Source organism: Cyrtonyx montezumae, unplaced genomic scaffold (genome assembly GCF_038088225.1).
Source record: "Cyrtonyx montezumae isolate F1298 unplaced genomic scaffold, pur_monq_1.0 scaffold_10, whole genome shotgun sequence".
In the NCBI taxonomy this organism is placed as follows: Eukaryota; Metazoa; Chordata; class Aves; order Galliformes; family Odontophoridae; genus Cyrtonyx; species Cyrtonyx montezumae.
In genome coordinates, this window is record NW_027071826.1 from 2,357,939 (window position 1) to 2,379,430 (window position 21,492).

The 21,492-nt window shown below is 39.0% G+C and overlaps 1 protein-coding gene across 1 annotated transcript; it reads left to right on the top strand.

The window, feature by feature from the left end:
• The first annotated feature begins 125 nt into the window (after positions 1-125).
• Positions 126-20,391, top strand: DLGAP5 (DLG associated protein 5). Its single transcript, XM_065748033.1, has 19 exons — positions 126-169; positions 2,599-2,846; positions 4,113-4,321; positions 4,678-4,770; positions 6,106-6,190; positions 8,292-8,390; positions 9,445-9,512; positions 11,140-11,405; positions 11,738-11,857; positions 11,937-12,059; positions 12,433-12,518; positions 12,952-13,112; positions 13,632-13,724; positions 14,889-15,105; positions 16,117-16,348; positions 16,717-16,774; positions 18,338-18,443; positions 18,872-18,921; positions 19,804-20,391. The coding sequence occupies exons 2-19, from the start codon at positions 2,609-2,611 to the stop codon at positions 19,924-19,926; spliced, it is 2,427 nt and encodes an 808-aa protein (XP_065604105.1). The 5' UTR covers positions 126-169; positions 2,599-2,608; the 3' UTR covers positions 19,927-20,391.
• Positions 20,392-21,492: the final 1,101 nt, after the last annotated feature.

Genomic DNA, 21,492 nt, shown 5'->3' on the forward strand with positions numbered 1-21,492 from the left:
GCGAGTGGGGAGCTCTGTCTCTGCTTACATCGCGTTCTTAAAGCTTCACGTGATCGTTTCTACAGGATTGCTTGCACAGAAGCAGGTTGCTTGCTGCTCGTGCTCGTTCATGGCAGACAGGACCCGAGTAGGCCTGTGGTACAATAGCTAGAGGAGTGCTTCCTTAGAAGTAATGCTTAAAAAACCCTGAAATGCGTTATAATATTTACCACTGTACAAAGCAAATGCATGTTTTTGTAAGCTTGCCTGATAACATCATAGCCGTTCTGTGGCTATGGGTATGGTACCTTCCACAAGCTAAAAAACATGCATGCAGTCTGGGTAAGCCATTGTTGTGTTTATAGAGTGCATATGAGGAGACTCAGGCACTGGAAATTTGTCCTGCAAGTTGTCAGATATGAGGATTCCCAGTGTGCAATTGCAAGTACCATTTATGACAGCTCAGGCAGAAACTTCATCAAGTCTGATGGTAGTTCAGAATACTTGGATGGCATCTCCCCACTCTGCTCCTTTGTTCTTTGCCTCGTGGTTGCAGAGACCCAAGCCTAAATGAAGCTACAGAATAATTAAAAAAATAAGGGAATCTGCTTTCACTAACAAAGCTGGGTGCAAATCCTTGGGGCAGATGGGCTCCTTGAGTAGCTTGCTAGCTGTCACAATTCTAAGAAGGAACAGAATAGTAAATGAAGTGAGAGTGTAGAGGATGGCCCTTTGCACTTACAGGAGCGATGCATCCAGTATTAGCTTGGAAGTGGGTAGTTGGGATCTATCACAGACAGTTAGCCTTTAGTTGAAAGGAATGTCCATTTCCTTAGCTTAAACTTCTTGACTGGACCTCTCAGTTCTTTAATGTTATCATCTTTACCACGACAAAGCCTACAGAGGATGGATGTAGAGTCTTGATTGTAGCTGCTGCTTTTAGGAGTGATTTTCTTTGAGTGTGCCCAAAAACCTGCTTACTGTAGAAGGTTGGATAGTAAAGGTATACTTCCACTAACTGTTTTCTGAAGGACTTTCTGTAATGCTGTAGGAACTAATAACAAGATCTGCCCAAAGATGATTATTGGAGAAGCTCAGAGATTACCCTTCCTTAATTGCTTACCTGTAAATCAGGGTAAACATGATCTGTGAGCTACGGTAGACTCAGCCTGACAATCAGGCAATCATTAACTGGCATCTTTAATGAGTTTCTGAGAGTTGGAACATAAAATGAAACCTGAACTGTGAGATGCTTGATATTAACAAATGAATTGGTACTGACATGCACCGACTCTTCCAAGACTGTATGGAAGACATCTGCTCTCTGACCTGAGTACTGTAAGCTGAGTTTTGCTTTTATTCTCATTTCTTCATTTAAACTGATTTCTGACTCATACGCTGTCCAGTGTCTATTCCCAAGCCCTTCCAAATAGCTGCACAAGCACTGCTGATGCTATGGAAGTTACTCATTGCGTGGATGCTGCCATGAAGTTGGGCACAAGCAGCTGCCACTGCCAGTCCCAGAGCAGACACACTTTGTATTCTTTCTTAGGTTTTCTCTTAGCCTCTTGTTGCTTTTTCAATAGTTTTACAGTTTAAGAGTATGTTGTTACTTATTTCTTTACTCTTTCTGTTTAATTTGGTGTTCTGTTTTTCTTTTTTTGTTGTTTTTTTTTCCTCTGACATCTAAGTTTCCAGGTTAGGCCTCTGGTGTTGTTTTTTAGCTTGATATATTCATAGTGAATAGCGAGGGCTTTTCTTGACCTGAAGAAATCCTTTACAACCGTGGTGAAGGCAGATCATTTCAGTCCAGCTCACTAACCATTTCTTTAGTTTGATCAAAGCTTGCTGTCTTGAAACTGAGAACCTCAATCACTGAATTTCATTGGCTATTTAGTTTAGCTACACCACCTGCTTACTCTAGAACCGTTTTCTTTGAATAATGGAAGATTTCAAAAGCCCTCTGGTTGAAGCAGCAGGCAGAGTAAAATGAAGAACTGATCCTGACCTCTCCTCAGGAGGCATGAAAGCTCTCAAAAAGGCTTCAGTGGGGTGCAGGGATTTGTGCTTTTTGTACTGCTGTTAGCACAGCACGTACAGACCAACTGTCATCGGGTCTTCCTCGGGTTAAAAAAGCAGGGAGAAATCCTGCTTGAAATAAATGCTATTGTGTTGCAGTTGCATCCTGGAAACTCAGTTAGGAAGCAGAGCCAAGTACTCTGATGCATGACAAAAATGCCTTGCCATCAGATAGGGTATAATCTAAACGCTTTGTGGCAATGTTGCTTCCAAGTATTGTCCTACAACCTTGTCATTTACTTGCTTGTCTCCTTAACAAGAAAAACATCTGTGCTGAAAACAGGCTAGCCAGTCTCTGGCAATGAGAAAGCTTTCTCTGCTAGTTCTAATACCAGAGTTGTTGATGCTCAGCAAACAAATTAGCCCCTTAAATACATAAAACAAATAATGAAGTGTCATTGCTGAAATTGTTGTTTGTGTTTTCTCTGGTACGTGTACAGGAGTGAGGCATCTAGACCTTTCTTTGTAACATACGAACTAATGAAAAGGGCAGAACAAACCATGACTCCTTTTATCCTATCCTTATGTTTTTTGGTCCAGGATTATCAAGATGGCAGCTACCTCCCAGTTTGCCAGTCGGTACAAAAAGGATTTGAGTACAGAAACCATCCGAACAAAAGCTGCTCGCAGAAAATCAATGCTCCAAAAGGAGAACAGACACAAGTTGTTTGAAAAGGGCAGACAGTTTGGATTGGCAGATGTCAAAGTTCAGGAGTCAAAAACGAGGGGAAATTCTCAAGTAAATGTGGCAAGTGAAACGTGCTTGCAAGAGGACAGTTTAAAACAGAGTAAGTAAAGCCTTGTTATAAAGCTTTTATAAATGGTTAAATGTGGTCCATGTTTTAATGGGAAGGAATGGTTTAAGGTTTAAAAATGGAGGACTATCACTTTTTGTAACTATGAAGAAAATAGTCTACTGTCCTTTATGACTGCAGAAGTGTTCTTTGTCAGTTTTGTCCACAGCAACCAAAGGAGAAATGCATTTTGCTATTAATATTCAGTAGTATGGCTTTGTTGTTCAAGAAGTGATTGACCTTGGTCTATAATCTCATTTATGTACTACTGCTGTCCTGTACTTGAAGAATGGTTAGAAATTGGTGATGCATCTGGCAATTTTATTTTTGATTTGCTTCTTTTTCATCAGTTTCTCCTTTCTCTGGGAAAAGGAGTCTTGCATGTACTAGATTCTGCTTGCATGGCTCTTCTGAGTGCTTATGGCTAAAGAAAAAGAATTAAATAACTCTGTAAAGGTATTTTCAGAGTTACTTAATAATAAAATAAAGGTATTTACGGAGTTCTTTAGAGATATCAAAACACTGAAGGTGGAGAGAGGAAAAAATCATTGGAGGAAAGAGTCAAATCCTTACAAAATCATGTCAAATACATAATTTGAGTAATTACAGCCTGCTTATCTTTGCTAAACTTTAACATTCAATAGCTTTTGTTTTCTTTTTCCAGGTAGACATGTCGTTCACAGTTTTATTCTTTCACATTTCCTATCACTTACTCTAAGCTTCCAGCAGGCTTTATTTGGTAACTAAAGCTAACCTAAGCTTCAGCTTTCAGTGGTAATTACGGAATCACAGAGTTGTGACTCGCTGGACATGGCCATAAAGTCAATACAAGTGTTTTAATAGAGAAGCTGGTTCAAAACAACTAATTGATAAACTAATGCTCAAGTGTTTACTTTAGTACTAGTATCCTTGCAGAAACAGTCTGTACACTGTGAAATGGTATGAACTCACAGCATTTCTAGGATGTAGATTTGAGGCCATGTGTTTACAAGCTGCAACTTATCTCTGAGTACACTGCAGTGAATTTCAGCTTTTAGTTGCAAGCTGATAGCTCACATGTGTTTGTGTTATAAAGCTTACAATGAAAATTTTAGGCACATACTCCAGGTAGTCATTTTCTTGCTGACATAATGCATTCATCTTGGATCTTGGGGCATTTTTCTAGGAGTCTTCTTTCCGACGTGCTCAGTTTCTGTCTTCTACTTGCATGAAAAATATCTTCAGTGTTGTATATCATGTCTGTCTTCATCTTTGCTTCAGAACAATCTACAGATGCAGCCACCAGGAGGATGGATGAACGCAGGGAAATGCTGCAGCGCTATAAAGAAGAGAAGGAGCTCCGCAAACTAAAAGAGCAAAGAGAAAAGGCAAAAAAGGGTGTGTTTAAAGTTGGGTTATACAAACCTACTGCAGCTGGATTTCTTTCACTTGTACCTGAAGTTCCCACAACAGGGAAGCCAAAAGAAAAGGTAATAAGGGGCAACGTCACTAAATGAAGCTTATGTAGTGTATGACATTAAAATTTCTGATTATGTAGACAATTTTATGCAAGTTATGTAAGCATTTTATAGTATTATACAATATTTATGAAGTATTTATAAGGAATGATAAGGGAGTAATTTCTTTTTTTTTTCTTTTTAAAAAACTGAAGCAGGAAATAATATAAGGGATGTGTTAATTTTAACACATTAATTAATTTGATCTGTTTTGACTCACAAGTGCACTGGCATGTTGCTTTACCTGCTTAGGCTTCTTGCTCACCCTAACAGAATGGCAGGGAGAGGAAGGAGTATGTTAACTCTCGTTTCTTTGGGAATGTTTCCAGGCAGCTCCTGCTTTCTCTGGGAGGATTACTCGATCACAGGCCAAGAACCAAACAGAAAAGGCTGTGATACCAACTGCATCTAAGCCCTCTACGGTTTGTCTCTTATGTGAACTTAAGTGAATAAGTTGGGAGAAAAAGATGTAATTATCCTTGAGGGTGTAAATCAGGATTGTATTGTGATGTGATGAATGATATCTCCAAGCAGGTTTTCCTGATGAAAAGGACAGATTAGGTCAAAGAAGCTTTCAGCAAGCTGATAGAATTTATTGTGATGATTTGAGCATTGTGTTGAACTGAACTATAGAGTTTGATGAATTCAACACAGAGAAAAGTAGACTGATCTTCCAGATTCCTTTTTCCATGTGAAATATTATTGCAGTCAGCAGGCAATGTGAGTAAGAATGGAGGCAGTAATGGGACTGAAGGTAACTACTGTTTAAAGATGAGTGATTGAGTTGCCCATCAAACCTCGTAAGTTTGATCTCATGGAGCCTGTAGTGATAGATCTGATGCACAGAACTGTTGAAATCCCATCTACTGCCAATTTGGCATCTTGATTTCATAAAGATGAAATATTTAACTTGTAGAATATTTCAGTTCGCATTAACGTACATAAGACCACCACTGCCAAATTTATTATTTTTGACAAGCTGGGTATGAAGCTGTTTTATTCTGAGAGAAAGTTTCCTATGCAAGAAGATCTTCACCTTGTTTTCCACCTATTCTGGGTAATAAATAAGTAGAACCAGTGAGTAAAGGTCAAAGAAGATACAGTGTTGTGCAAATTTCCATTTAATGCTGCAGCCTTATAAGTGAAGATGTATGCTGTTGAAAAGCAATTACTGTAGGTATCACTCATGATTAATCCTTACTGCTCCAAGTTGGAATCAGTTCACTGTTGGCATATTTTACTAGGAATCTCGATAGTCTCATGGTTTTATATGTATTAAGAAGTAGGGTTTCTGAGGAATTTCATCTGCAGTACTTTGTAAAAGAAGCACAATTTGCATCTAGCAGTCTTGTCTTATAACATTTGAATGCATTTGGCAGGTTTCCAGTCATGATTGTGTGAAGGGAGAACTGAGATAATGCTGATTTTTTTTTTTTTTTTTGTGGAAAGTGGCTTTTAGATCACATAATGTGTACCAAGATGCAATGGTAATTACCATCTGCTTTCAAAGTAAACCAAACAATTTCTGAAGTTTTCTTCATTCTGTTGGATAAAATCTTAATTGGTTGATGTATTTTAACACGTCTGAAACGATCTATTTTAGTCATCCTTAATATCACTGTGACTTTTAAAGACCTTTGTACTAAGTTACCTGCCATTTGTTTTACTGGAGCCTTGGAGGGAAAGATGAGGGAAGAAGTTGGGTAACTTCATTTAGGCAGTTCTGGTGCTTCATGATGCATTGTATTCTCTTGCAGGTCTGTGCCAATGGGCACAGTGTGCGCCCCACACAAGCAGGGCGTAAACAGATGAATACAGAGAAAACAGCTGAGAAGGGAAAAGGTATGAAACTAGAATGATCCCACATCTGGGCCTGAAAGGACACTGCTTCATGACTCTTTTGGGCCAATAGCTGTATCACTGTGGGAATAAAGCAAGGGATGTTGTTTTGGAAAGATCCACCTTGTATACTGGGGTTCAGGGAACAACAGACTGCTTAGGATGATTGCTTCCACTAATCAGAACAAAAGTAAACTGCCAGAAGGCTATGGATCATGGGTCTCTAGATATTGTATGTACTTGTAGCTTCTGTAGACTGGAGGAAATGGAATGGAGGATATTTAATGCACTAGTGATTCCTGATGATCACCATAGGGAAGGGAGAAGAAGGTCAGTAGGCAGAATTGCATGGCTGCTAGCTGTTTCACAGCTGGAGCTATACAGAGCTTCCTATTTATCTCTAAGGAAAATATAATGTGTAGTAGCTGCTGTTACTGTAGAATAAATGATTTCACCTGGAAAAGACAACGGATGGCTGATATAAGCAGAATATGAATTTTGATATTCTAGGTATCCCCAAAAATAGCTAATTGTATAAGCTGCAAATGTTTTGAGTGAAGGCTGAATCTATGCAGCAGTTATGCTATTTATGTACTCTACGTGAAACTTGTTACATAACACTGAAAAAGGTTTGGAAAGAGTATCTACTGGTAGACCTTGTCAGCATATAACACAGGAAATGAGAGCCCCAAGTTCTGATGCACAGTGATGTAACTGAGTAAATGTGTGATTGCTTCAATAGATAAGTATAATCTGTTGTTGTCATATTTTAAAACAGCTCCTTCTGTATCTGTCTAGCTCTTGCACTTCCAATGTGAAAGATTCCATACATTTCTTGAGAAAACAAAACAAAATTAAACAAAACCAAGCCAAGCTATGTCTAAGCAGAATACATTTAATAATAAATTCTTCCTGGTACTGCAGTAATGTCAAGGCTTCAAGTTGTTAATGCTAAGTCACATAGAGTAGTGAACATGTGATGCTCTGTAATTCAGAGTGCAGCTATTTTCACGACACTATGTAATTAATTCAGCAAGCAGCAGATGTCTGTTTAAATAAATTTCACTCATGCTTTCAGTGAATACTGAACAGATTTGTTATCAGTGTTTGGAACAACAATTAAAATGTTAATTTAGATTAATCACTAGACTTGATAATGCTTTTGGGGAACGAAGAATATGCATTATATGTACTTAAACCCTAGTATGAAAATGTTAGGGAAGTGTGTGCTGGAGTATATCAAATGTTATGGTTGTTCATCTAGTATTTTTTCCCAACTTGTCAAACAGAATTCTGTGGAAAGTAGAGCAGCATTTAAAAAACAAATATCATTAACAGTAACCAAGATTTCCTGCAGATATGGAAATGCAGAGCATGAAACAAAGAGCTGTTAGATTTTCCTGAGTGTGTGAATGCTGTTGGTTTTGAAGGAAATAAGAAATGGTATTAAAACACATGGGTGAAAATGGTTAAGATGACTAATATAGTGCATGAACTTGAGTCAGATTTCATAAAAATATTTCAGGAATGATTAAAATTAAAGAATACTGCAATAAATTCACACTTTAGAATGCTTTAATGTAATGACCAAAGCATCACTGGCTGTTACAGAGATGGCTTGTTTAAGTTTCCAGCTGTGCAAATAACTACCAGTTATTCCTCCAGAAAGCTTCATCTGAAAGATAGGATGATGTTGACATTGGGATTGCAGGGAACACTGAGGAGGGTTCCTTAAGCCTTGCACTTAGCATCTGGCACACTGATATGTTGGTCTTATCATGGTACTGGAAGCACTACTGTACAGTGAAGAAGTTTTCTGTCAAGGTTCTGCAGAGTATTGCCTTGATGCCAAGGCTGAGCTGTGCTGCCTTTGTCACTCCTTGTGCAGAAGTGACAAAACCACTCCTCTTGTTGGTTGCCCTGTCTGTGGCAGGGAGTTGGAACTTGATGATCCTTGGGGTCCCTTCCAACCCAAGCCATTCTAACAAACTAATGCAACTGATAGTTATTTGTACAGCTTTCTGGTTACAACAAAACCAAAGCTTTTAATTATACTACTTAAATGCATCTCCTTAGCAAGCTTTGAAATCTTAATATTTCTTAGTGTTGCAGGCTTCAGCCCAGGCAGCCTCAAATGTAAGAATCACCAGAGCAGCTGCCTCTGCAGCTAGGCAGGTGCTGAAAACAACTGCTGCTGCTACTGGTAAGTGAGGCAGTTAAGTACAGTCCTGCTTGTGTGGCTGATATGCATTTGATAAAGTGTGCTATAAGGAGGTGTCCTGGCTGATACCATGTGCATGAGTACTGGAAGCAACATGTATGTGTACTGCTGTTAAGCTCATTGTCAAATGATATACTAGGACAAATTTGTCTTTAGGATCTAGTTTATCTCAGGCACTCTGTGCTCTAGAAATGTTCTAGCACACTGCACTCTGCTGTGTGGCTATCTCCTTGGAATAGATCAACTAGATCAATCATGCTAAATTGTCATGTAGGAAAATGTGCAAATACCCATGACTTAAAATCTCATCTGGAACTCTGCTAGGATATTGAAATGATGTTGAAACCAACACTGGGACAGCTGGCTGTAAAATCCATCTGTGGACTATCAATGTCAATATAATATTTATAGATTGAGAGAACAAAAACTAGACTAGTGAAGATTTGCCTGTTAGGAGTCTTTTTAATCCTTAAGCAGAAATACACCAATAAAGAACAGGTATGTTTGGACAAGATGGGAGCCCACGTTTTCCAACTCAGGAATTTTTTCTTCGTGTTTTACTCAAGTAGGGGAATGTAATAGTTAATGAAGGGGTTATTCTTAGTAGTATGATCTTGTCATCAGAGTGTTCTCCAGAATGTTTTGCAGTATCTTATATATGACACAAGTTAACCCCTAGGCTGAAAGTACAGACTGTGATAGTGTTGTTTTTCATTCACCTGTAGAAGTCATATGCCATGTATAAAATCACAATCTAAACTCATTTGACTTAAGTCTCTTCAGCCTTTAAGGAAAGGAGGACACTCTTTAAGCACATGACAATGTGTAAAGTGAATTTCTTTTCCTGGTGACATTTTTTTTGTTTAAATGAACTTGTAATTAGGTGTCTGCCCTCTAGCTCCCTCCCACTCAAGAAGCAAAGCCACTTCTCCCTGTCTTTAACCACCAGGCTTCTACAGCAATTTTTTTGAAAGCATTGGTGAATGATTCTTTTAATCAGATGTGTTTTGACCTTCTGGAATTTGTTTCACTTCAGGTAACCTGTCACAGAGAAAGACAGCAAATATAGCAAAACAGAAGAAAGCAGTCAGACCTGATCTGGAGGTAGGTAATGTAATATTTTAAATGAAAAAGCAGTAAAACTGATATAAGAGACAGGAAAAAATGGTAAGGTAAGGGTTGCTTAAAAATAGTTGTAAACGTGTAAAAGTAACAGGAAGCTCACTAATAAACCAGATTTTGGGAAGAAGCTGTGAGTGCTTAATATGTTGTGTTTTTAAAACTTAAGACCAAATTTGGTTTGCTTGTATGGATGACTTGTTTACTAATCCTCAAGTTTTGGACAGTGATTTGAATTGGAGGTCATACATGATGTATCTTTTACATGATGCTTCTACTACTTAAAAAGAAATAAAAAGTCCTTTTCAGTTTTCTGTTTTTATCTACTGCTTATAAACGTCATACAGTGCATTTGATTTTGTAACTTTGAATGTATCCTTTTGATGATCAAGGAACAATAATGTGAGTCTAAGGACTAAATGCTTTTTCAGTTTTTGAACCACCAAGAACATAGCTAGAATCTTTTTTTTTCCCTGTGAGATTCACTGTAATTAAAGGTAGTCACTTTTGTTATCCCGCTAAAAATGCAAACTAAATTTTACTGTTTCAGTGTAGAGAACACTGTATTTGAATTCACTGTGGTCCTCCAGTTTGGGTTTCTAAATGATTCACATATGCATTCGTGCTCTGACAGCCCTGTGCAAGAAGCATCAGTTTTCTCCTTCCTTATGCTCCACTATTCCCTCTCATTTAGTGTTTCCCCCACAGCTCCCTCCTCCAGTCCTATTTCAGCAACTGCAGCTGTGTAACAGTACTGTCTTAAAGCTGGTACAGTTGTGCACAAACACTGACAGGAGGTAAAAGGCATTTGGATCTTAGTTCAGCTTAGGACCTCTTCCCAATCAGGAGCTGCTCCATGCTTCCAGGTGGTAAACCCTTGTTGTAACCCTAGTCATATTACCACAAGAAATCTGTTAAAATTTAAATTCCAAGCTTACATTCCAAGCAAGGGTATCTAAAGTATAACAAGATTTCCAGTGTCTTGAAGACACACCCAAAAACAGTCTGAGCTCTTCTGGTTGGTTTGAGCTAACAGTCTGTCGATACAGGTATCTCAGAAACTTTGTGTGATTGACTACTCACTCATAGGAATGTGGGCTCAATAACTTCTCTGTGCTTCTAACTGCTCTGGTATTCTCCTTGTCCAGGGCTGCATTCTTCAACTATCAGATTATTTTAGTTTGTTCTTCAGCCTTTAAGTTAGGCCTTGTGTATAAACTGATTACTCAGCAAGGCTTGTAGGATTAGGAGCCAGTATCCTACTCAGCTTTTGAGGACCTTCAAGCATTTTCTTCTAACAGTGAGAGCAAGCAATTACTGATTTTAATAACAGCTGGCCTACTGGAGCAGTATGCTGCTCTAGCTCCTTCAGTGGATTGTTGCATTCCTCATAGCCAAGTGCTACCCCCTGCTGTAAAAATGGTTTACAGGTGTCAGAAGCTAGTTGGACTTAGGGTAAGCCCAGACTTCTATACACAGACACTATTGTAGAAAGCAAGTTACCTGAAATTGTTCCCTTCTTGTTGGCTTTCAAGCAGTCATCTCAGAATTCTGCTGGCATCTATTAGCAAACACTTAACTGATTTGATAATACAGTGCTTTGTTTGTGCAGGTAATTCCTTCTAAACATGAAGTGAATGAAAATGCTCCACTGGATCCAGTGATATGTTCAGCATCAGAACTTAAAAAGGAACAGACATCTGTAGAAAAGCAGGATTCTGCTCCAGGAAGACCCAGAACACGTTCCTTTGCACCACAACATTTTGTGTTTCAGCCCTTAGAAGGACTAACAACCTACAAAGTTAAACCCATGACTCCATCTAGGGCAAATGCATTTTTGTCTCCTGATGCCTTCTGGGATTTTTCCAAGTCTCCAGTGTAAGATTCTTATTTCTAATAGCTTAAAGGGCAAGTGAACTTTTGTGATACTCCAGAAAACATGATCTTTCTGTAGTGGGATTCCATGTGTAATAAATTGTTCTCATGTTGAAATACCTGATTGTTACTGTAAACTTACAGATATGAGGCAAACTTTGTAATCCGTAACCCTGCCCATACTTTATCTATTTATCTATTTTACTTATTTTAATAGCTTGTGTTGTCTAGCATTGAACCAGAAATAATCTTCAAAATTTTGCAGTCTTGTGTGCTTGGTCATGTTTGAGGTCAGTCTCTGAATTCTTAAGTATTTTTTCCTTTTTTTTCCTCAGTAATACAGCTGAAAAATCCAGTGGAACTAAGGTACAAGAGCCTATTTTAAAAAGTCAGATTTCACCTGATCAAGACATTCAAGAACAGCAAATGCTGACAACTTTGCAAAAAGGTATGAAGTTCACATATGATTCATCATCATAATGCTTTCAGTTTTTACCAGATTCTGAGTAAATGCCTTTCATTTCTTCCAGGAAGTGAATCAGGTAAGACTTGCATTCAGAGATCCAGTGGAACAACTTCTGTATCTACTGAAATGGCAGTGACTGAAACAAAGTCAGATGATGTAAGAGAGGAAGAGCATGATGTGCCCTATTTCAGGTTTGTGTCTATTTGTTCTCCTACATGGTTTTCTGTTCTGGGTCTTTGACATGAGTAGCAGCTTGTAGGCACTAGCTTACGGTGGTTGATGTCTCAGTAGCAACTTCAGTAGACATTCATTGCTCTCTTTCTTTCTGTATTGTTCATGCAAGTAAAGAACATTAAATTCTGAAGAGTTAACACTATATCCAAAAGAACATAAAGCTTAAAAGCAATAAGAAAAAATACATTACAGCCTGTCTAACTGAACAAAGTTCAGTTCTGCCCAAAGACTGTATAGCTTGTCTGAAGCAGAAGGAAGACAATTATTAACAGTTACACATAGTGACAACAGTTGCAACATTCTCAAATTATTTTTTTTCACTATTTTAAGAAACATTCTTCAGTCTGAGACAGAGAGACTGATGTCTCATTGCCTTCAGTGGGATGGAAAACTTGAGCTGGACATTCCAGAGGATGGTAAGACTGAACTGTAGTAGGCAAAATTTAGTAGTAGTGTGCTTTATCTCCTAATGTTAAATCTGAAGCGTAGTGTTTGAAGTGATAGTGGCTGCTGGGCTGATAGTAGTTGACACAGACTTGCCTACTGCAATATCCTTTCTGTAAATTCTAAGTATGATTAAAGGCAGAAGCTTTAACAAATATATATAGATGTTTTAACTGTATTTTTTTTATCTTAAAGACTTGGAGAATGGGTAGCAATTTTTAACAAGGTTAAATTTTTTCAAGGTTAGAGGATTCCAGTGGAGCTGCAGGTAAACTGCACTGCAGGTCTGAACATAGTTTAAGCAGTAAACAGATCCCAAACTCTTCAAATACTTATATCAGTTGTGAAAAGATGAGTTATTCCAATGTACTCCAATTTCTTCCTTTGTTTTCTTGTTGCCATCAGCTGAAGATCTCATTCGCACAGCACTTGGTCAGACAAGACTGCTCATAGCAGAAAGGTTTAAACAGTTTGAAGGCTTGGTGGATAACTGTGAATTCAAACGGGGTGAGAAGGAAACAACGTGTACAGACTTAGATGGATTTTGGGACATGATTAATTTTCAGGTATGTGCCTACATGTTTACCTACTATAATAAATATGCACAGCAGAGGTATTTATGAGCAATGGATTGAAACTAGTCATTTAAATATTCAGATTCAGATATTTTTTTTCTCTGCTAAAAATGCACGTCCTTGCTTAACACTTTGTAATAGTGAATAGTACCAGGTGGAATAATGTTGTTTTACAGTTCATGGACCAGTTAACCAATCTTTTGTAGAACCAGTTAGTGGAAAAAAGATGCTTTACTTATGCTTACTATATCTCTGGGGGCAGTTCAAGTTTCTTCTGATCATCTGCTGGTTTATGCACACAGGGTTTTAGAAGGGACCTCTAGAGATCGTGGAGTTCAAACCCATTGCAAAGTAGGCTTTAGTTTGCTTTGGTGTTTGAAGCAAAAGTACTTAACAAATTTAAACATAGCTGTGCTTTTCATCTAACTTCCTAAAACAGTTTTTTTTTTGTGTGTGTGAATCTGGGAAATCTTGCAAATTAAAGTTGGACTTCTCTGGGATTTCCAATAGATTGAAGATGTGAATAAAAAATTTGATAATCTGCAGAAGCTTGAAGATAACAAATGGCAACCAGTTGAGGTAGCAGGCAAAGAAGTTGTCAAGGTATGTATGACTTGTAAAGCATCAAGGTAATAATGTACTGAGATGTTTAAAATGATTTGGGAGCTATTGTAGTAATGAATACTCTCCTTAAATGCAAGTTCCTTCTAATGCTCTGCTCATCAATGTTGATGATGATCAAAAATTCAGTGAAGTTCCTCAGAAAGTGCCCTTTCCTTCCTTGTATCTTGCACATGTGCTTAGAATTGCTGCTTGTGATACTAGTTGCCCCTTCTTGTTGGGAAGACTAGAGCTAAGAATTAACAATGGCTCGTGGAGTCCTTGAACTCTGTGTTCAAGGCAAGTGAGCTAAGTTTGGAACAGAAGTTTACCCTTTGGATGTAAAACACTTTATTTGAGCCACAAGTGGTGGCACTGATATAACTGAAGAAGACACAGGAACTGATGTAACTGCACAGGAATTCAGCAGTGACTGACAGTTTTGAGCAGGGAGTGCTAAATGATACTGGTGACTTCTTAAGGTAGGACCATGGTTTAGGTTAGTATTAGGGTACTAATCCTCTAAGAATAAATAGACCTGACACTACCCAAGTGCAGTATTGATTATTGCAGAACAGGCTTCAATATAAGCTATTTTATTGACATTTTGGTTTGGAATATGTAATTGTTCTTAATGACTCAACATTAAGAATCATATTTATGTTGCCTGAACTCCTGTGCTATTCCTTGTGGCTGCTCAACTGATCATGAAGATGCTATGAAGATTAGTAAGAAACACCAAAGGTGAAACTGGAGAAAGTCTTGCATCAACTGACCATTAACATCAGAACCATAGATACAGTACATGATACAAAACTTCCTCTGATAAATTGAATGCCAGGGGAGACTGCACTGGTTAACAAGTGTCTGTCCTGGAGTTACTTTCTCTGTGCCACTAGGAGTCCCTGTATCCCACTGTTCTCAAAAATGTTAACAGTTTGGAAAAAGATCTAAGGAAAATTTATACCGAGTATTTCTGAGCTGTAAACTCAGTATGAGAAACTGACTTAAAATTGTTGTTGCAAATGGACCTTAACAATTAAACGGCAGTCAGATTTTCTGGATATAAAACAGCCTCTAGCAAGCCTGCTGCTGTCTGTATCCAGCAGCTGCGTGGATGTTCTTGTGCAGTTATTGTCTGAAGCTTCTATTTTCTTTCCATTTCAGAAAAAGACTGTTCCAAATGTATTTAAACCAAAGCTGGGAGCAGCTGGAAGGGCTGCTGCCCAAAACAGGCTTGCTGCTGTCAAAGCAGCTATGAGAGACAAAATGAAGCATGATGGACCTGCTGATAGTGCGTATCAGGATAAGCAACCAGAAGTAGAAAAAGTGGTTTTTGAAGCAGGATTTTTCAGAATTGAAAGCCCTGTGGAAAGCTTTCCAGGTAGGAGAAGTTAAATCATTATTTCTATGACTTGAAAATGCTGGAGATGTTTGAACCAAGCTCAGTGGAGGCTGATTATGCTGTTTATACTGGATATAACTCTAGTGCTAGGCACAATTAATGTTTCATCTAATGGTTTGTTACGTCAGGGAACCAAAGCAAACTGTTCTGCATGATTGCCACAATTGCTCAAAGCAGTGTGACATGAAATCTCTATGGAATACAGCATTAAAAGCAGATGGTTCTGTGGGTTTTTTTTTAGTGTATGTTTAGCAATAAGATTTTAATCTGAGTATTCATAGACTTAGCTGACAGCACGTTCAGAGTCAGTGCAGGATGATGGCCTTTGTTTGTAAGATATGAATAGGAATGATTATGAAATAAATCTTGTGCTACTGTCTTCAAGGTTGCAAATACAGTGCATCTGTAATCACAGTTAATGTTCAAAAGGATTGTAAGATATTCCAGGCTGCTATAAAAGCTGCTGGAAGCTTTTCTTGAGCAGAAGCTCCAAACAAGGCTTTTATTTTGAGTATCTGTCTTATTGCAATCTGTGAAGCCAGTGTTTCCAGTGATCCTTATTTGAGAGATGCTCTGCTTCTCTCCCTTATTTCAAGTGAAAAAGATGACTTTGAATTTCCAAAGATTTTCTTAAAGAATGTTATAAAAATAAGTTAGGACTTTCTCTTTGTAATTCTATCAGAATTATCTAGTATGAAGTGTTGACTTTAATGACAGCCTCCACCACGTGGATTTAATAATAGTAAATCTCATTGCTCCAGGTTCTTTGTGAAGGAGTGGTAGTGCTAAATTGCTTAGCTGGTGTTAAGGTAGCTTTGTAACTTACTGATGTGGTTGTCACCTTTTTCAGTTTCTGCTTGCAGTACATATAACATATATAATATTAGTATAAAACATGCAAGAAATACTAGAATATTACTAGCTAGAATCCTAACAATTGCATCATCTGGAAACTGCTGTTGAAAAAGAGCACTTAATGTTTTATAACAGGTTCACTGTCAAAGTCACCTTGTAAATCATCCTTGCAAACTTGTGAAGGTCTGGCAGCTCCAAGATCATCCAGAAGAGCTTTGCTGCAGAGCAGTTCTGTTCTTTGCAACCTGGAGGATACGACAGCAGAGCAAACAATGCCAGTGCTCAAAGACTGCCACCCAGCACAACCTTTGGAGATGCACCAGCTTCCCACTGAAACAACTCTCCCTAGTGGATGTCTTGAACAAAGGTAGCCATGTTAAGGCAGCTTTTAATTTAACTTGGTGTAAATAATTGTCTGGTTTTAATTGGAAGAATAAATATTAATGTGCATTAAGTGTTAACCCTCTTGCCATTTGGCAGGGATAAAGGTTATAAAGGCCTTCTCTTTCTTCCTTCCCTCAAGCAAATATTAAGAGCTTTGCCCAGATGTAATTTCATTGCAGGAATAGAAGTTTGGGGATGTTTGGCCTTTTTTGGTTTTTTTATTTGTCCAGAAAATTCTGTATAGCTGACTTGTGCCAAACCAGCAAGCATAATTGGAGAGCTAATTTTAAATCAGTTGGCCATGTTAAAATCTTTTAATTGAGAAGAATGAAAAGATTGTTTCTCTTTCAGCATTTCCATGGTTGTGGAAGAGTGCAATCCTGTTGCTGGTGCAGCTGAGGGGACTAGGGTAAGTCAAACATAGTTCATGTATGTCCTTTAAACATCTTCCTACTATTAGCCAAAGACAAACAAATGACAAATATTCACCTCTTAAGTGGTAGGTGTCTTGATTGATTATTCTTGTGTGCAGAATTGTAATTTGAGACTTCAAATCTGCCTATTGCAGCAGCTCTAGTTGCCTGAGGAAACCCACTGCTGTTTTCAAAGCTTGTCCACTCATTTCTTTCTTGCTCCTGTCCAGCTTAGGGTAAGGGTGCCCATACCTGATTTGCTGGTTTAACAGCTGTTTTTATTAACCCTGGGTACTTGAATGTTGGGTCAAACATTCAAGATTTCTTGAATATTCCTTGGGATGAGGCTTTTTCCTCAGGAAAGAAAATTAAAGAAATCTTGAATGTTTTCTGTAGGACACAGATAAGCACTACTACAGTTTTCTGATGTTGTCTCTTTCTTTTTGGAGCTCCTGATGGCTCTACCATACAACAGTTGGCCAAGCACTGCTCCTTTAAGCCCACCACCTATTTTTCTGGTGTGAATTTCTAAATGGATTTTCATGTGGGGGTCAAGCCTGAAAGGACCAATAGTACCCAGCTCTCTGGGTTTCCATGTTGCCACATCAAGCCATGAGGCTGTGAAAGCATTCAAAGGTATAGCATGAGCATTGTTAGTAACACCAGTATCAGAGATCTGTGTCCTGAAATGTCTGTGGGCTTGGTGTCATGCCTGCTTTTGAGCAGTCATTAAAATCCAAAGTGCTATCTCCATAGTTCTGATGCTGCTGTGCTACTCAGTGGAGGCCAGTGCTTCAGAGCTGATCATCCTGTAGTTCCTTTCATTGGAAATGTAGAGTCCTAACTTGTTACTGCTTGGATCTGCACGTGACCACAGCAGTATTTATATATAAATACACATGCATGCAAACGTGCTTTAAAGTCTGTTATTATTTGCACTTATTCTTTCTACCACTGTTTTTACAGATTACAAGAGAAATCACTTGTTGGTGAGGCTTCTATGTGGGAGAATCTGGCAATCCTTAACATTTGGTGTTGCTGATAATATTTTTCTGAGATAAAGTCTCATTAGAGAGCAACGTCAGAATGGTTATTGGCACTTTAAGTTCAAAATCCATTTGTGGAAGAATTTTTTATATACTTATATCCCAGTTTATGAGGGTGCTTGGGTTCATGAGAAATAAATCACAGTGCTAAGCTGACAGTTCTGCTTTTCCTGACCTTTGTACAAGCTGGTGTTCAAAATCTCTCTCTCCTGAATTGCCTGTAAGACCTGTAGATGACATATATGGATTGTGTTTAACATAATACAGATGTTTCTGTAAACTCACTTCCCTTGAATATCCTGGCCACCTTTTCTCCTTTGTGCTCTCTGCATCAGTTACCAAACTGCCTTTTACAACAGACAAAAGAGAAAAGAAGGCTTCCTGATCACATACAAACTGCTTGATGTTCTTCTGATTGCACTGACATTTTGCTTTTGACTCTCTGGGAAGCAAATATAGCTGACATCTGAGCTCTACAGAGGGTTAGGAGCAGTTAAAATTCCTGTTTTTCAGGTGCTAGAAAATCATAGCAGTGAATTAAAAGTAGAAGGTGGCGTGGAAGAGATGGAACAGTCTGCTGCAGGACAGCAGGATATCACCATGTGCAGCCCAGAGAAGGGTGAATGCACTGAGCTCAGCTTCACTCAGCCCGAAGAACCAAAGATGCATCAAATGGGTATGTACCTTAAAGCTGCTGCACTTTGTGGTGTTGTGAGGTTCTTATGCTTATTCTATAGTTTTTGTAATATATTCTTCTTTGAAATCACTGCTATTGCAGCTTTGATAGTCTATGTGTGCTTGTAGCAAAGCCTACATTTGTTAGCATGACTTCTCCATGCTTTGCACGTGAGCAGGCAGTTTGTCACTTTTCTACGTAGTTTCCCTGTGGTACATGAAGCAGAAAGCTGATAGAAGCTTGTAGTACAAGTAGTTGCGAGTTGTTCTGTTTTTCTTCAGTAAATACAGAAAACAGTACTGTTTTTTCAGCCTTAGCAATACCACAATATAACCCTAAGAATAAACTAATGGAGTGTTGTTATTTTTCAGATGTTTTGTCAAGTGATCTGACTTCCAACGACAGGAATCCTTTAGATACAGTAAGTTGGCCCTTAAATTTATTTGGCTACAGTCTGCTTGTTACAATGCCATTAACCTCCTCTGCAGAATCAGTTACTACATGAAGTAAATTAAGCTCTGGAGGATGATGTTATCAAGCCAAAGCATACAGCTCCCTCTCATAAATGCAGGCCACAGTTCCCATTTCCTTGTACACATTCCTCATTGCACGCATCAAATGTAGGACAAAGTGAGACCTGTGACAGAAGAATGACTGATCTCCTTAGGTTGATTGTTAAAATTACTCTTCTTGTGGCTTTCCTTGTGAATATGTACTAACATAATGAACCACCTGGCCTCTTCCTTCTACTTGCTGGAGGTTTCCAGGTCTGTTCCATCCCATTTCTATAGTTTTATCTCCTGCAGGCAGAAGCAAGGTTCATCATGGAAAAATAGATGTATGAAAACCTTCAAATTGTTGAAAGAATTTGGCTGTACAGTTTTCCTGGTCTCGAGTAGAAAAAGTCCTCTTTAAGATACAGATTACTGCTTTAAGTACTGAGAGCCTTCAGAAAAGACCACCTACTCCTCCCTTGCTTTCTGCCTGGAAATAAGCTTGCAGGATTCCTTAGGAAAGTCACGGAACTTGAAGTGGTAAATGGCTTTTTCAAAGCAACATGCACAGTCCCAAACACCACGTAAAGGCAGGCACGTTTGTATTTTTGCATCCACACTAAGTTGCTGTAGATTTCAGAGGGAGTTTCAGGTCCTCCTGGGAGATCTTTGCTTTGCATGTTCTGCAGCTGCAGTGCATCCACAGGGGGATTTGCTGTTAGCTTGTCTTGTGTGCCCTTGCAGTGCTGTTTTGTAGAGCAGATAACTGTTGCTTTTGAGTGCTTAATTCCCACTGATTTCTCCCACAGCCCATGCTGGATGGTGAGCTTCCCTTCACTCCACTCAAGAACAGTGCCCAGAAGTTTGCAGCAGTGGAAACGTTCCATGACCTTATTGTATTTTCTCCTCTTCCTCCCTCTGGGGAAAAATGAGCAACTTGAAACATCTAGTGTGTAAATCTTTCTTAAGTGAAAAGCAGAGGATGTCTGAAATACAGTCTGCAGCCTTTGAACTGTGTTCTTCATGAGACCCATAGTATTTTATAGTGGAACCTGTTAGGAAACTTGATAACATTTCTACTGTGAGCAGTAGTGCACTGTAAATGTTGCTGAGCAGTGGTAGTGCTGTTTGCTGGCTTTACCTCCTGCATCCAGTGAATACACATGCTGACTCCAACCTGAAATATTCTAGTTTTTGTATAATTTCATGTATTTCTTGTCTACTTTGAGTTGTCAAACTGTCCATCTTTCATCTCTTCTGTCTTGGCCTTAATTACCTCATGAGCTGTCCTTCTAGGAGATGGCATAATGTTTGTGCAACAGGTGCCTGTTACATTAGCTGTACCTATCTCCATTTGTGATGATAGGGCACCTCTGGAGATGAGGCTCAGCCTGTTATCTTCCCCAGAGCACTGTTTCATACTCAGTGCTGTGAGTGTGCTGCTGCACCCTTCAGCTCCAGTGCTCCATGCATTAACTGTGCCTAATCAGCAGATGGGATGAGTTTTGATTCTTGTGGGATTCTTCCTATTGCCTAACAACCACTTGCTTTGTAACAGTAGGAACTGGAGCAAGCTTTTCAAAGTCAGATAATAGCTGTTCTTTGCAATGTATTAAATAGGGATGGATTTTTGAAGATAGTAGTTAGCTGTGTCATTGCGTTCCTTCAAGCTAAATCCCATTTTCTCTTTCCCTTTTCATCTGGAAATCTCTTACCTGCTTTCCTGGAACATTTGGTCTGTTAACCTCAGCCTCCCCTTGCATCTTGCTCCTTATGCATTCTCTCATCTGGAGAAGGATTCACAAGGAGTGTGCCAGTTACTGCTACTCAAACATGGACTGTGTACATAGTAGAGTACCTCCAGTTCTTACATTTTTAAGGAACACTTGATTTGGCTTCTTCTGGTAATGCTGATCTTGGTGTAGTGTTCTTCCAATGGCCTTTATTGTAAACTAAGCAATGCCATGCCAACCCTTCAGCAGAAGGCACTGTCATTACATCTGGGGCTTCTTGTTGGACTGCAGTCCTAACCTGGGAGTTATGTACTGATGGCACCAGAATAAACAGAGGAAGCTGACCTCACCTGTGTTGCTGTGCTCGAATGAACTGTGGTTTTACAGGTAGAGCTGTCTTCTGTCTTCTTCAGGCTGTGAGAGCTCTTCTCAGTTGGTCAGCACTGTGCAATGAATAGTGGAAAAAGGGGATTTAGGGATCTGGTGCATCCACTTAGGGCACTGCTAGTGTCCTGCTGGTCCTACACTGGAACTCTGAACGCTGTTCTTGTTGTAACTTGGCATCTCCAAGGATGAATGGAGCAACTGTTGCAAAAGGGTATGAGATGTGTCCAAGAGATCCTTAACAACTTCACTTGCATTGCTGTTCTGCAGACAAGACTGGAAGAATGTGCCCTCTGCTGTGAGTCATAGTTGATTTACCAGTGTGACTCATGTGATGATCTTGCCAGTAAACCACCCCACCCCAGTAACTGCTCTTGGCTG